Source organism: Myotis yumanensis, unplaced genomic scaffold, assembly GCF_028538775.1.
Source record: "Myotis yumanensis isolate MYYU_CA2020_CCGP unplaced genomic scaffold, mMyoYum1.0.hap1 SCAF_16, whole genome shotgun sequence".
In the NCBI taxonomy this organism is placed as follows: domain Eukaryota; kingdom Metazoa; phylum Chordata; class Mammalia; order Chiroptera; family Vespertilionidae; genus Myotis; species Myotis yumanensis.
The window spans coordinates 14,634,810-14,651,826 of NW_027223767.1; the positions used below are offsets into that span (position 1 = coordinate 14,634,810).

Below are 17,017 nucleotides of genomic sequence, written 5' to 3' on the forward strand. Positions count from 1 at the left end.
ATTTGACAAAGGAGTCAAGAACATACAATGGAGTCCAGACAGTCTCTTCAATAAATGGTGCTGGGTAATTTGGTCAGACACATGCAAAAAAAATGAAACTAGACCACCAACTTACACCATACACAAAAATAAACTCAAAATGGATAAAGGACTTAAACATAAGAAGGGAAACCATAAAAATATTAGAGGAATCCAAAGGCAGCAAAATCTCAGACGTATGCCAAAGCAATTTCTTCACTGATAGCACTCCTAGAGCAATGGAAACTAAAGGGAAGATAAACAGATTGGACTACATTAAAATAAAAAGCTGCACAGCAAAAAAAGCCATCAACAAAACAACAAGAAAACCTACTGCATGGGAGAATATATTTGCCAATGATATCTCTGTTAAGGGTTTAATCTCCAACATTTACAGGGAACTCATACAACTTAACAAAAGGAAGACAAACAACCCAATAAAAAAATGGGCAAAGGACCTCAATAGATACTTTTCGAAAGAAGACATAAGGAAGGCCAAGAGACCTATGAAAACATGCTCAAAGTCACTAAGCATCCGAGTGATGCAAATCAAAATGACAATGAGGTTCCATCTCACACCTGTCAGAATGGCCATCATCAACAAATCAACAAATGACAAGTGCTGGAGAGGATGCAGATAAAAGTAACCCTTGTGCACTGCTGGTGGGATTGCAGACTGGTGCAGCCACTGTGGAGAACAGTATGGAGTTTTCTCAAAAAAATAAAAATGGAACTCCTATTTGACCCAGTGATCCCACTTCTAGGAATATATCCCAAGAAATCAGAAACACCAATCAGAAAGGACATATGCACCCCTATGTTCATAGCAGCACAATTTACAATAGCTAAGATTTGGAATCAGCCTAAGTGCCCATCAGCAGATGAGTGGATTAAAAAACTTTGGCACATCTACACAATGGAATACTATGCTGCTGTAGAAAGGAAGGAACTCCTACCATTTGCAGCAGCATGGATGGAGTTGGAGAGCATTATGATAAGTGAAATAAGTCAGAGAGAGGTAAATATCACATGATCTCAATCATTTGTGGATTATAATGACCAACAAACCAATGAACAAAAATATATCTAGAGACAGAAGCATCTATCAGGTGCTCAAACCTCAGAGGGAAGGCAGGGGAGGGTGGGGCTAAGGGGGAGTGGTCAACTAAAGGACTTGTATGCATTCATATAAGCATAACCAATGGATATAGACACTGGGGGGTGAGGGCATGCATGGGGGAGGTGGGGGGGACAATGGGGGAATAAGGACACATTTGTAATACCTTAATCAATAATGGGAAAAAAATCTGAAAAAAAAAAAAAAAAAAAAAGTCAGGCAAGTAATGCCAGTGAATAAAGCTGTATGGGCACAGGAGTATGTAGAACTAGAGAGATCTCCAGTGCAAAGAGTAAACTTATTATTTACATTTATTCCAGCTAATTATTGCCCATCCAGTCCAGTGTTGTCACATCTTTTACATTTTTAAGAAAAATTTGGATTTTTTGTGAAATTTTTTCTGCAGTTTATGAAATAGAATGGCCTATGGGTTAGAATAGGCTTTATGGGCTGCCAGCTTGTGACCCTTGGTCTAAAGCAGTGGTTCTCAACCTTCTGGCCCTTTAAATAGTTCCTCATGTTGTGACCTAACCATAAAATTATTTTCATTGCTACTTCATAACTGTAATGTTGCTACTGTTATGAATCGTAATGTAAATATCTGATATCCAGGATGGTCTTAGGCAACCCCTGTGAAAGGGTCGTTTGACCCCCAAAGGGGTCGCAACCCACAGTTGAGAACCGCTGGAAAGGAAGAGTAGTAATTTAGTCTCTATCTGCTGTTGCACTAGTGCTTAATTACTTCCTGCAGTTTCTGAGAAGATGATATTGAAATGAAGTTGCCCCTGAGTCTTTGGGTTCCTGAAATTAGTTTTATTATAAATGTGAAATAGTGATAACTTTTCTTCTTCCGACTTAGCAGTTATGTGTCATTTTTGCCTTACTGCTCTTTGTAAGAAGGCTGGTTAAGTCTAGCCATATTTCTGAGTTTGTGGCTATCACTTAGGGATTACTCAGAGCCTCTGTAACAATGCTGACTATAGTGGCTTACACAAATAGGAGTTCATTTTACTTACAGAAGAAGAAACCCAGAGGTAGGTAATCTACAGCTGGTTACAGTGGTTCCACAATGTTCCCAGTGTTCTAGTCTCCATTCTGTTCCTTCTTCCTTATATGTGGTTTTCAACCTCATTTTGCCTCATGGCTGAAAATGACTGCTCCTCCTTCAGTCTGCCTCAGAAAAGCAAACATTGGCCAGAGTATGTAACCTTTCCTAAGCTTTCCTCTTCTGTAAAATAATGTGGTACAGGTTTATTTGAAGATTAGAGATGATGAAAGCCCTTAGCAAAATTTTTACACATAATAACTAGAAATGTACTTAATTTTTTTAGTGAATTAAAAGATTTCCAGAAATTAGGCAAAAGCTCTTTATGTAACTACTTAAATTTTAGTGTATCAGAACATTTTTTTTCATAATGCTTAGACATGAAATATTTGGTGGTGTGTTATAGAAACAGTTCGTGACTATGAGCATCAGTTCCACCTTCGCCTGGAACAGGAACGAACACAGTGGACACAGTATCGAGAATCTGCAGAGAGGGAAATCGCTGATTTAAGGAGAAGGTTGTCTGAAGGTCAAGAGGAAGAAAATTTAGAAAATGAAATGAAAAAGGTATGAAGGAATCTATTTATCTGTAGATATATTTGAATCCAAATGCAAGATGCTTTAATATTATTATGGTAATAGAAGATGTACTTTTATGTTTTTTGTTGGAGGAATTATTTGGACACAAACCTAAATATAGTACTGGATGATTTGATGCCCTTTCCCCAAATATTTGTATGGGAAACTCCCTCACCTTCTTCAAATCTTTGACTAAATGTCTCCTCATGAGGCTTCTCCTGACCAGCCTATTTAACATTATAACTTATCCACCTTCCTCCTCTGATTACCCATATTCTATTCTAATTTTTCATTTTCCATAGTGCATATTTTATAATATACATAGCATTCACCTATTTATTATTTTTATTGTTTAATGCCTTTCTCTCCTTGTTAGAATATATGCTTCATGAGGGCAGGAGTCTTGTTTATTTGTGTATCTTAAATACCTAGAATAGTATCTAGTACATAGATGTTCAATAAATATTTGTTGAATGAGTGTTGTTGCTTGGTGATTGTATTTAAACCAAAGATTTCATTTTTGATTTTCTTTCTTCCTCAGTATACCTTAGTTCCTTTGTGATAAAGGTACTGTATATTATGCTTGAACATATTACCATAGTGCCTGAACATAGACCAACTAAATACAAGGTGAAACATTTTATCATTGAGAAAATTTAAAACACTTTGGCCAGCCCTGGCTGGTTTGGCTCAGTGGATAGAGAATTAGCTTGTGAATTGAGTGGTCCATGTTCGATTCTGGTCAAGGGCACATGCCCGGGTTGTGGGCTTGGTCCCCAATAGGGGGCATGCAGGAGGCAGCCAATCAATGATTCTCTCTCATCATTGATGTTTCTATTTTTCTCTCTCCCTCTCCCTTCCTCTCTGAAATCAATAAAAAATATATATTGAAAAACAACAACACTTTTAGCCAGTTTGATTATATAAACTTTTACATTATTAGTTTATAGGCATACATATATTTTAAATCACATATTATATAAACTAATAATTAGAATTTGACTTTTCAATCAGATTAATCATACTCTTTGGTTCCTAATTCATGGTCCATATAAAGACTATTTAATTACATTTTCTATTTTATTTTTATTTTTTGGTTAATCCTCACCCGAGGATATTTTTCTATTGATATTTTTTTAGAGAGAGTGGAAGGGAGAGGAGGAGGGAGAGGAAGAGAGAGGGGGAGAGAGAGAGAGAGGGAGAGAGAGACAAACATTAATGTGAGAGAGACACATTGATTGGTTGCCTCCTATACAACCCTCCCCCCCCACCCCCGACCCCACCGTATTTGGGGCTCACTGTGAACTCACAACCAAAGTTTGTGTCTTTGACCGGGAATCAAAACCGAGACCCTTCAGTGTGCAGGCTGACGCTCTAACCACTGGGCAACAATTGCGTCCTCAGTTGCCAGCCCTTTCCGTCTGTGCCTCCGTACCTCTGCACTTTACTTCCACACCTCCTCTGAGTCTCAGTGGGCTTTTCTCTTTCCTTCTAGTTGTAGAATTTCCACTCAGCTAGCCTTCCTGTGGTTCTAGATGATGTCCATTTTGTTTTTTAGTTGTATTTTTGAAGTGGTTGTGCAAGGCAGCAATTTCAGGTGTTTACCTATGCCGCCATCTTGGTTTCTCCCCCTCGTCAGATTATTTATTCACTTGATTTTTAGATTCACTTGTTGATAGATATGTATTTGTTGTTCATAATTTTTATCTTTATCTTCTTCTTCCTCTTCTTAAAGGATACCTTTAAGCATTTCATATAATACTGGTTTGGTGGTGATAAACTCCTTTAGCTTTTTCTTATCTGTGAATCTCTTTATCTGACCTTCAATTCTGAATGATAGCTTTGATGGGTAAAGTAATCTTGGTTGTAGGTTCTTGTCATTCATCACTTTGAATATTTCTTGCCATTCCCTTCTGGCCTGCATAGTTTCTATTGAGAAATCAGCTGACAATCATATGGATACTCCCTTGTAGGTAACTAACTGTTTTTCTCTTGCTGCTTTTAAGATTCTCTCTTTGTCTTTTGCTCTTGGCATTTTAATTATGATGTGTCTTGGTGTGGTTTCCTTTTGTGGTTTCCAAAAGATGGATTCCTTTTGTTTGGGCTTCTCTGTGCTTCCTGGTTTTTTCCTGCTGATTTTTATTAGCTGACCTCTATCACCAATTAGTCTTGACTGAAGGTAATTAAATTTACATGCCTTCCAAACAGGACTTAGTATGAAATAAGATAAATGATGAAATGACTATAAAAACTGGAAAAAAAAATTGAATCCTTCTCTTTTTTTTTTATTTTTAATATATTTGATTTTACAGAGAGGAAGGGAGAGGGATAGAGAGTTAGAAACATCGATGAGAGAGAAACATGATCAGCTGCCTCCTGCACACTCCCCACTGGGGATGTGCCCGCAACCAAGGTACATGCCCTTGACCGGAATCGAACCTGGGACCCTTGAGTCCGCAGGCCGATGCTCTATCCACTGAGCCAAACCGGTTAGGGCTCCTTCTCTTTTCTGAGAAATGTTTTCTAGGGAAAAAAATCTCCACTCACATTTGGGCATATATTATATTTAGTGAATAAGGTTACTTTTTCTTTTTACTGCTAGAGATGTGGTGCATGAAATTCGTGCATGGTTAGGGTCCCTAGGCCTGTCCGGTGATCAGGGCCAATCAGGGCCTGCTGGCTGCTGGCTGGGGCCTTCCTTCTGGCTGCCGGCTGGGTCCTCCCTTCCCTGGCTGTCAGCTGCTGGCCGGGGCCTTCCTTCATTCCATGCTGCCCCTGATGGTCAGTGCACGTCATAGTGAGTGATCGAAATCCTGGTCTCCTGGTCGAACTCCTGAGGGGACACTTTGCATATTACCCTTTTATATGTATAGATGAGGAAAACAGCTAACTTTCTGCCTTTATTCCAGTTTATATATATACTAGTGTCCTGGTACACAGATTTGTGCACATTGAAAGGAAATTAATTAGTCCCTCTGATGCAGGGACTAATTAATGCAGGCAGTCCCAGGTGGTGGCTGGTGGGGCGGGACTGGGCGAGATGGGTCGGACACACCCTGGAGCCAACCTCCCATGGTCCCTCCCCTGCCGGCCGCACCTGGGCCTATGCTGCGGCTCGAAGGGCATCTGCAGAGTGAATTGGGGTCCCTTCAGCAGGTGAGGTCCCTTGGCCTGGCCTGCAGAGATTGGGCCGAAACTGGCTCTCTGACAATCCCCCTAGGGGTCCGGGATTGCAAGAGGAATCATGAGAAATTGGGCTCCTTCTTCTCTGGTTCCGGGGTGCATCACCCGAAAACTGCTGCTGCCAAGTCACTGCAGCTCAGCAGCTCCCGCGTTGAGTGTCTGCCCCCTGGTGGTCAGTGTGTGTCATAGCTACCGGCCGGTTGGCCAGTTGGCTGGTCGCTTAGCCTTTTATATTTATAGATATGTAAGTTTCTCACCAGTTAACTAGTTTATGAATCTTGTTTCCTTTTAATCCATGTTTTTAAGAATGAAGGATGCAAAACAGCACAATATTTTTAGATGTCATTCTTTGGGTTTGTTTCATTTAAATGTCAAAAGTAAAAAGATTTAAACTTCTCTGTTTAAATAACTGGATGAAAGCCTTTCTATTGCAACATAATTTTCTAATATTTTAGAAAATACATTGTTCTATTTTTTTTAAAATATATTTTATTGATTTTTTACAGAGAGGAAGGGAGAGAGATAGAGAGTTAGAAACATCGATGAGAGAGAAACATCGATCAGCCGCCTCCAGCACATCTCCTACTGGGGATGTGCCCACAACCCAAGTACATGCCCTTGACCGGAATCGAACCTGGGACCTTTCAGTCCTCAGGCCGACGCTCTATCCACTGAGCCAAACCGGTTTCGGCCATTGTTCTATTTTTTAATGTTTAAAAAATAGTCTTTTCAGTAGTTGTAAGAAATTATGGTTTCATTAATTTAGTAACCAGAATTATTAAAAAATATTGTGTGTATTTCCTTTTATACATAGAATATTTTCCAACTCAATTAATTAATTAAAAAGTCAAAAGTGTCATGGTGAATTCATTTTCTTCCAAATATTAGATGGAATACATGCAAAAGTATGATTATGACTTGACATTTAAAGTAATGCAACATTTAAAGTTAGATATGGTTCATTTTTGTGAGTGCTTCAAGACTTATTTATTATACTAATTTTAACAAGTGGGTGGGTCATTTCTTAGAAAAGCAATAAGTCAATAAGTTGAAGTATTTAATTCTTTTTAACCGTAGGCCCAAGAAGATGCTGAAAAACTTCGGTCTGTTGTGATGCCCATGGAGAAGGAAATTGCAGCTTTGAAAGATAAACTGACAGAGGCTGAAGACAAGGTTAAAGAGCTGGAAGCCTCAAAGGTTTTGAAACATTGTTATTCATTTACTTAAAACCCAAGATGCTACTCTAATGCCAAGGGCAAAGTTAGAATCACTAAGAGGGTAAAACTGTAATTTAGACTATTTATCTTGAGAATCTCACTTTCTTTAAAATGCAAAAAAAATGCCAGGAGATGATTTTGTCCTTGTAGTATTATAAATAATCACAGTAGTGATGTTTTTTTTTTTTTTTTTTTTAAATATATTTTATTGATTTTTTACAGAGAGGAAGGGAGAGAGATAGAGAGTTAGAAACATCAATGAGAGAGAAACATCGATCAGCTGCCTCCTGCACATCCCCCACTGGGGATGTGCCCACAACCCAGGTACATGCCCTTGACCGGAATCGAACCCAGGACCCTTCAGTCCGCAGGCCGACGCTCTATCCACTGAGCCAAACCGGTTTCGGCCACAGTAGTGATGTTGATGCTGCTTTGTTACAAAGTTAGTGTTTATTTTCTTATCAGAATGAGACCTGATCTCATTCAGTTTCTTTTAAAAAAAAAAAAAAATATATATATATATTTTACTGATTTCAGAGAGGAAGGGAGAGAGGAAAAAAAACACACCAATGATGAAAGAGAATCATTGATCGGCTGCCTCCTGCACGCCCCACCCTGGGAATCGAGCCCGCAACCTGGCCATGTATCCTGACCAGGAATTGAACCGTGACCTCCTGATTCATAGGTCAATGCTGTTCTGTGGTGATGAAATTGTGTGTTGTTCTGAGGTGATGAAATCACACATCTTCCCACTCTGTCATGCCCAGGATGTGAATGGTCCCTTTGTCCAGCATATCCATGCTGTATCAGTTACCTGCCTCTTAGTCACTTAGTAGTTGTCTCAGTTTTCAGTATCACACTGTGGTATAACAGTGCTTAAGTTCAAGTAACCCTTATTTTAATTAACAATGGCCCCAAAAGACAACAGTAGTGATGCTAACAATTTAGATATGCCAAAGAGAAGCTACAAAGTATATGTATGTATGTATAGGAAAAAATATACTATGTATATGGTTAAATACTATCCTTGGTTTCAGGCATCCACTAGGGGTCTTGGAATGTACTCTCACAGATATGGGGAACTATTGTATATAATTTACCTAGAATACATCTAAACAAAAATGGGCAAGATCTGACAACAATTAAGGCTTAACTACAACAAGACTGTGCACAAAGACCACAAGGGGGTGCACCAAGAAAGCATAAAAAATGCGGAGACAAAAAAACATGACAGCAATGGAGGATATAGAGCTAAAAAACGCACTTTTGAGGGCTTTCAATAATTTGCTAGAAACTGCCGATAAACTTGATGAGAGCCTCAAGAAATCTAATGAGACCCTCGATGTTGTGATAAAGAACCAACTAGAAATTAAGCATTCACTGACTGAAATAAAGAATATTATACAGACACCCAATAGCAGACCAGAGGAGAGCAAGAATCAAGTCAAAGATTTGAAATGTGAAGAAGCAAAAATCACCCAACCGGAAAACCAAAATGAAAAAAGAATCCAAAAATACAAAGATAGTGTAAGGAGCCTCTGGGACAGTTTCAAACGCACCAACATCAGAATTATAGGGGTGCCAGAAGATGAGAGACAGCAAGATATTGAAAACCTATTTGAAGAAATAATGACAGAAAACTTCCCCTACTTGGTGAAAGAAATAGACTTACAGGTCCAAGAAGCGCAGAGAACCCCAAACAAAAGGAATCCAAAGAGGACCACACCAAGACACATCATAATTAAAATGCCAAGAGCAAAAGACAAAGAGAGAATCTTAAAAACAGCAAGAGAAAGAGACTCAATTACCTACAAGGGAATACCCATACAACTGTCAGCTGATTTCTCAACAGAAACTTTGCAGGCCAGAAGGGAATGGCAAGAAATATTCAAAGTGATGAATACCAAGAACCTACAACCAAGACTACTTTATCCAGCAAAGCTATCATTCAGAATTGAAGGTCAGATAAAGAGCTTCACAGATAAGGAAAAGCTAAAGGAGTTCATCACCACCAAACCAGTATTATATGAAATGCTGAAAGGTATCCTTTAAGAAGAGGAAGAAGAAGAAAAAGATAAAGATACAAATTATGAACAACAAACATGCATCTATCAACAAGTGAATCTAAGAATCAAGTGAATAAATAATCTGATGTACAGAATGAACTGGTGATTATAATGAATCAGGGACATAGAAAGGGAATGGACTGACTATTCTTGGGGGGGGAAAGGGGAGTGGGAGATGCGGGAAGAGACTGGACAAAAATCGTGCACCTATGGATGAGGACAGTGGGTGGGGAGTGAGGGCGGAGGGTGGGGTGGGAACTGGGAGGAGGGGAGTTATGGTGGGGGAAGAGGAACAAATGTAATCTGAACAATAAAGATTTAATTTAAAAAAATGGGCAAGATCTTTATGGAATGTATAGGGTGGAGCAAAAGTAGGTTTATAGTTGGTTGTACGGAAAATCTTACCTAATAATAGACAAACATGTAAATTGACTGTACCTTTGCTATGCTAACCAGCCAATCAGGAAAGTATGCAAATTAACAAAGATGGTGGTCAATTTGTATACGTAGGCTCCAAGCAGTGGAGCAAAGCCTGACAGCCCAGGGGCCAGAGCAGCGACAGCCCCGGGGCCGGCAGAGCAGTGAAAGCCTCATGGCTCCGGGGCCGGCTCCAGCTGGAGCCTGGCCAGAGCAAAGGCCTAGGTGCCGGGTGCTGGAGGAAACTGGTGCCAGCAGCCAGGGGAAAGGAAGGCCTATTGCACGAATCTCTTTGTGCAACAGGCCTCTAGTAATACAATAATTAATAAATAATAATCCTATCTAATAAAGACGGAATAATGCAAATTGACTATCACACCATCACAAAGATGGCAGTGCCCATAGCCACAAGATGGCAGCGCCCAGTCCCCTCAGCCCTGCTGGAGTCCCCCAGTCCTTTCAGCCCCGCCAGGGGTGGCAGGCACATGGTGCGGCCAGACCCGCCCTCAGCCTCCCAGCTGCCCAGGGAGGGCCCAAGGTGCAGTCAAGCCTCGATGTCGGCTGCCCAGCCGCCCAGGCCCGCCCAAGGCTCAGGTAACCAGGGCCAGCTGAGGCTTGCGCTGCCAGCAGTGGCAGCAGCAGAGGTGTGATGGGGGCGTCGCCTTCCCCTGATCACCAGGTCGCCTCTTGCCCCTGAGGGGTCCTGGACTGTGAGAGGGGGCAGCCCTGGCTGAGGGACCCCCCCTGTCCAGTGCATGAATTTTCATGCACCGGGCCTCTAGTACAAGAATAAACTTTCTTTGTACACACAGTTGTAAATGTACTTTTGCCCCACCCTGTATTAAAAATGAAGATCTGAATACATGTGTGTTCCTTAATGAAAAGTTAATGTAATGTAAAGCAGGCATATACTTAGGAGCCTTGGGTTGTCATGGAATATTTTGCAGATGCAGTTGTAAACAGGTTGAGCTTAACAGGAGCTGAATGAAAAATGTAACCAACTGCAAAGAAGAAATCAATGTATAATTAACCAAATAGTGTGTATATAAGGAATGGCTAAGGCTTCTTCTTCAGGGAGACAGAGCTTTGAATGTGAATCTCCTGTTTCCTTTACTTACTGCAAGTAAATAAAACTACCTTGTGACAACCAAAACAAGCAGACAGTATATCTGAAAAATAATCTATAAATTCAGAATTCCACTAAAAAATCCAGTAAGAAACTTGGTGAGTAAATTCTAGAATTCATACAGACAAGCAAAGGATCAGAAATATATCCAGCAAAATTTTAAGAAGGCAAGGTGAGGAGACTTGCCCTACCTACCAGATATTAACACATAGTAAAGCTACTGTAATTAAGATAGTTTGTTATTGATTTAGGGGTAAACAAATAGACCAGTGAAACAGACTAGAGAACCCAGAAATACTCATATATGAAAATTTGATATATGACATGTGGCATTACAAATCAGTGGGAAAAGAAAGGGTTCTTAACAAATAGGCTTTAAAAATAATTAGTTATAAATATGGAATTAAGTGAAATAAACTTTCTACCTCACACTTTACAAATAATTTTAATGAATTAAAAACCATAAGAGTGAAAAGTAAATCCTTAAAACTTTCCTATGTTAAATAAAGACAATGTTATTTGGGGGACAAAAACATTTATTAAATAAGACAAAAATATTGTCTGTGAAAGAAATGATTGACAAATTTGCCTACCTTAGAATATAAAATTTTTTTTAAAATGTCACACCCAAAGTTGAAGAGCTGTAGAGTTAGAAGTTATCTATCTATACCTCAAATACCTGACAAAAGATGAGTATCCAAATTTAATAAAAATTGCCTAGCCCACAAGTGACAAATGGCCCAGTAGAGAAATAAGAATATGAACAAGCAGTTCACAAAAGAGGAAATCACAATAGTCAAAGAATGTGAAAAAATATTGAACTTCACTAGAAATTAGGGAAATGTAAGTGAAAATGGGATACCATTTTACCCTAGCCAGATTACATTACAAATTTGTTGTGTTCAGCTTGGCCAGTGTGGCTCACCAGTTGAGTGTTGATCCAGGAACCAAAAGTCACTGGTTCAGTTCCCAGTCATTTCACATGCCCAGGTTTCGAGCTCAGTCCCCAGTGGGGGGCGTGCAGGAGGCAGCTGATTGATGCTGTTTCTCATCGATGTTTCTATCTATCTCTCTTCTTCCCTCTGTCTCTTAAAAAAAAATGTGTTGTGTTCACTCCCTGTTTGAGTGTGTGGAACTTTTCCAAGTTCTAGCTGCTGTGTCAAGTTGGAGCCTCAGTTGACTGTTAGGGGGTTCTTGTTGCTTTTTGTTACTTTCTCTTGCATAGATGATGGTACTACATAAGTCCATATAGGTAGCTTTCAGTGGTTTGTCCCTACCTTCTGTTTATCACTTGGTTTTGTTTTCTTTTAGATATCCATGTGTTTTTGGTTTTGTTAGTTTTTTAAAAAATATTTTTTTATTGATTTCAGGGAGAGGAAAGGAGAGAAAATCATCAGTTGACTGAGCCACACCATCTGGGCTGTTATTTTTGTAAAGATTTTTTAAAATTGATTTTTAGAGAGAGAAGAAGGGAGAGGGAGAGAGCAAGAAACATCGATGTGAGTGGGAAAGACGGATTGGCTGCCTCCTGCATGCTCCCCTACCTACTTGACTGGAAATCCAACTGGCAAATGATGCCCAACCCAGCCACACCAGCTAGGGCTGGTTTTCTAATTTTAGTTAACTCTGTTAGGACATGTGGAATTCAAGGAAATTCATGTACTGTTCCACCATTGCCACTATTTTTCCAGAGTGCTGCTCAATAGCCTTTGAATGTTAGAAATTTTAATGTTAATTGAGTCAAATATTTGTTCTAAGAAGTAATAACTGGTAGAGTTAGTGGTATATACTACTATTTTGTATCTGCTGCATTGACTCTTTACCATCAACTGAACAATTATTCTCTCCAGGTAATAGGAAAATGCCTCACAACAGCCAGCACTTTGTCATGCTTGGTTAGTATCTTTCTGATTGGCTGACAACCTCCAGTGAAGCATCAAATGGCAGCTTTAAATAATTATCTTAAGTCTGTGACCAGTATTACTGTATTGAATGAATATCTAGGAGTAAAGATAACTGAAAACAGATCAGTCAGCTATTTCATGTTTGAAGAAGTGTGAAGATAAAAGGCATGATAATGACCTTGAAAATTAAATTAGACATAATGGTTAGAAAAACGATTTGTAATGCCACATGAAAGTTAACTAAAGGCTAATGAATGGACGGTCTCTAAGGGTGAAACAGGTGATTCTATAATCACTTTCTATGGCAAGATTGCATTTTATTTTGGTTATAACTGTTTCAGATTTAGACTAAATTATTTTTTTATTTATTTATTTTTTTTTTTAAATATATTTTATTGATTCTCCACAGAGAGGAAGGGAGAGAGACAGAGAGTTAGAAACATCGATGAGAGAGAAACATCGACCAGCCGCCTCCTGCACATCTCCCACTGGGGATGTGCCCGCAACCCAGGTACATGCCCTTGACCGGAACCGAACCCGGGACCTCTCAGTCCGCAGGCCGACGCTCTATCCACTGAGCCAAACCGGTTTCGGCTAGACTAAATTATTAATGTTTGAACAATATAGTTCATTGCTAACAGAAGTAAAGCAGTTTTTTTTAAGTTGTGATTTTAAAAAGTATTCTGCATTTGCCTTCCTATTTGTGTTTGTTACAGTATAAGACCAGTTATTTTCCCCCTCATGACTTCCTCTTTTTTCCTTCCATGAATATATGTGCCTGTGAAAATGTCTCCTTTTTATAAATTAATGCATTTGTAATCATCTCATTAGAAATCAAAGAAAAGCAAACTTACAAAGGTATGGTGCTATTTCTAACTTTAGAAAGTAACTACTGTCTAAAATAAAAACAGCCTGATGCTAGTGAGTATAAGATAAAATGAGCATCTGTATTTGTTGCTCTGGGAATACAAATTGGAACTACTTTTTTGAAAAGAAAATACAAAACTTATGTGTAATCTCAAGTGTATATTTACTCTTGTGGTTTGATTGTAGGCTGTTAGTTATTTCCCCAATTTTCTATATAAGTGTAGTTTAATAGAATGTATCTTCTTTCAGGTTAAAGAACTGAATCATTATCTGGAGGCTGAGAAATCTTGTAGGACTGACCTAGAGATGTATGTAGCTGTTTTAAATACTCAGAAATCTGTTCTACAGGAAGATGCTGAGAAACTGCGAAAAGAATTGCATGAAGGTAAATATATATCCTATGTGTTTTTTTAAAAAAAATTTTTTAAATATATTTTATTGATTTTTTGCAGAGAGGAAGGGAGAGGGATAGAGAGTTAGAAACATCAATGAGAGAGAAACATCGCTGCCTCATGCACACCCCTTACTGGAGATGTGCCCGCAACCAAGGTGCATGTCCTTGACCAGAATCGAACCTGCGACCCTTCAGTCCACAGGTCAACACTCTATCCACTGAGCCAAACCGGTTAGGGCATATCCTATGTATTTTTTTTAATCTTAGTTTCTAAGAGAACTGTGATATTGATGAACAAAACAATAACAAATCTTAAAATACTATTCCAATATATTAGTGGTTTAATTTAAGCTTTTGCAGTTGGTTTGAATATTCCCATGAAAATCTGGAGATTTGAGGTCTACTAAAGATACTTAGATCATTAGTGGCTTCTCTTTCTTACAGGACCCAGTGATAACTTCACAGGGCATGAGCTCTTGGCTGAAAGATAACAGGGCTGGGAACTTCTGCTTAAACTGTTTTTGCCCTCGATCCATTTTTTTTTTTTTTTTTACCCTCGATCCATTTTGATAGAGATGGATTAGCAAAAGTGATGTATATAAATAATGTATTCTGGTCTTCTTTAGTAACATCCCTATTTATAAGGGACAATTTTGATTTCACTAGTTTGGTAGCAGAGAAGAGATGCAGAAATTGACTATTTTCCCAGGACAGAGGAAGAAGGATCATCTTTTCCTCATGTAACTAAAAATATACTTTTGTCTTTAATTCTTCTCCTGAGTCCTGTACACCTGGGGTTCTTAACTTTTTTGTGTCATGGACTCTTGGAAATTTTGTGAAGCCCTTTCAGAATAATGTTTTTAATCCATAAAATACATAGGATTACAAAAGAAACCAACTATATGTGGTATAGTAATAAATGTGCTATTGCAATAATGCATTAAATAACAAGGTCTAGCAGCAGATCTAACAACTTATAATTTTGAAGTAGTTATGAGCATAAATGTTATATATATATTAAGATATTTGTGGCTTCTGTTGGTGATCAAGTCATAGGTATTATTATATTTACTGTGGTTGGTTGCCTACATTTCATAATTGAAGGAAATGATAAATTTCAGTTAGAGGTTCGTGAAAGTAAAGTTCTAATTTTTTCCTCTCATCCAACTATATGCGCTCTATTGAAATCTTACATTCGTTGCAGGTTATGCTAGTAACACATTTTAATATGCAGGTTTAAGACTATATTGATAGAGTCCTACAGTGAATACTTTTAAGTATATCAAATGCTGTGAAACATATACTCTTCCGTAAATAATTTAGGTTTGCATATGAGTTTGTATTTTTTCCCTAAATAGTGGAAAGCTGAAATTATATAAGTGTACAGAATTATTTCATAAAATGTTATGAAAATAACCCAAAGTTTGAGCAAGTCTTTGACTTTCAAGAAACAGTTTTCAAATGTGCTGCTGCAGTGAAAAAGACATCCAAATTCTGAAAGGATGTTAAAAAAAAAAAAAAGAATTGCTATTTAAACTATGTGCTCCAACCCTTCCAGAAATAGTATAAGACTGACAAACTTTCCTAATATATCTGGAAAAGTATCTGAGAAGTTTCACTAAAATGAGTATGTGGATAGAGTAATTTCCATACTGAAACCTACCAAAAAATAGTATTTGAATGAAAAGATGACAAAGTTTAAGCAGCAGCCTAAATTGGTAACAATAGCCTAAATTGGTGGAATTAGATATACAGTACAACCAAGTTAGTGCAATTGCATATCAGAGGTGCTAGGATTGGAGGTGTGTTAGGAGGCAGCAGTGCCATAAATAGGCTTCTTTAAAGAAGTTGTTCTTTCTTTAAAATTATTTTTATTTTTATTTCAGAGAGGAAGGGAGAGGGAGAGATAGAAACATCAATGATGAGAATCACTGATTGGCTGCCTCCTGCACACCCCCTACTGGGGATCGAGCCCACAACCCAGGCATGTGCCCTTGACTGGAATCAAACCTGGGACCCTTCAGTCCGCAGGCTGATGCTCCATCCACTGAGCCAAATCAGCTAGGGCCAAAGAAGTTGTTCTTAAGTGGAGTTTTGCAAGAAAAGTAGGTATTTGTCAATGATGAACATAATATTTGAGGTCATTTGCATGTGGTACAACTACAGCAAGATAAGGAAGTAAAAGAAGTGTGGTTCAGCAAAAGAGGTGTAGCATGCAAAATGTGAAATAGGAGAGGTAGGCGTGGGCCATGCCACAGAGATTTTGGATTTTATCCTGTGGGCAGAAAGGAGCCTCTGAAGGGTTTAAAATCTTTTTTCTTAATTAACAACTTTATTGAGATGTCATTTGCATGCCATGAAGTTCACTCTTTTAAAGTGTACAGCTCTAATTTCAGAACATTTATTTTATTCCCCCCAAAATTCTATATCCATTGCCAGACATCCCCTATTCTCTCCTCCCTCCCAGCCCCTGGCAACCACTAACCTACTTTCTGTCTCTATAGATTTTCCTCTTCTGGATTTCTATATAAATAGGATGATACAATGTATGGCCTTTGTACCTGGCTTCACTGACGGGTTTTAAACTTGCGAGTGATAATATTAATTTTGCATTTTAGAAAGTTCAATTTAACAGCAGGGTGGAGGATAGACTAGAGAGGGTAAGACTCATGGTGCGAAGAATAACAAAGGGACTGCTGTTGTAGTTGTCTAAGTTATGATGGTTGATCTAAGGCAGAAAATGGCTGTGTCATATTGCACAGGAGGCAGCGTTAGTAGGCTTCTGTTCCATTAGTAGACTTCTGAGGCAGGAAAAGTCAGAAATATGAGTTGTCTCTTAGGTTTCTTGCTTAGGTTGAACTGATGAGTATCAACAACACAAGCATTTACAAAGATTCTTTGACTTAGCCTGAGAGGTCAAAACTAAATGGGCTCAAGCAGGATTCCTGGGTAACAGATTTATGAGTGGTTACTAAACCTTTGACCTTTAGAGCAATGCTTCCCAAAGTGTATTCCCTGGAAGGATCACTGGTGGTCCATGAGGTCCGAAAGGTTGGCAACCGCTGCCCTAGAACACTTGCTTTG

At 38.7% G+C, this 17,017-nt stretch overlaps 1 protein-coding gene across 2 annotated transcripts in view; it reads left to right on the forward strand.

The window, feature by feature from the left end:
• Positions 1-17,017, forward strand: part of RABEP1 (rabaptin, RAB GTPase binding effector protein 1) — a 109,998-nt gene that overhangs the window by 57,023 nt on the left and 35,958 nt on the right. For both annotated transcript variants that reach the window (XM_070393708.1, XM_070393709.1), the window contains exons 4-6: positions 2,587-2,747; positions 7,020-7,139; positions 13,789-13,924. In XM_070393708.1, coding sequence (XP_070249809.1) covers positions 2,587-2,747; positions 7,020-7,139; positions 13,789-13,924 — 417 coding nt within the window. The remainder of the gene's footprint in view (positions 1-2,586; positions 2,748-7,019; positions 7,140-13,788; positions 13,925-17,017) is intronic.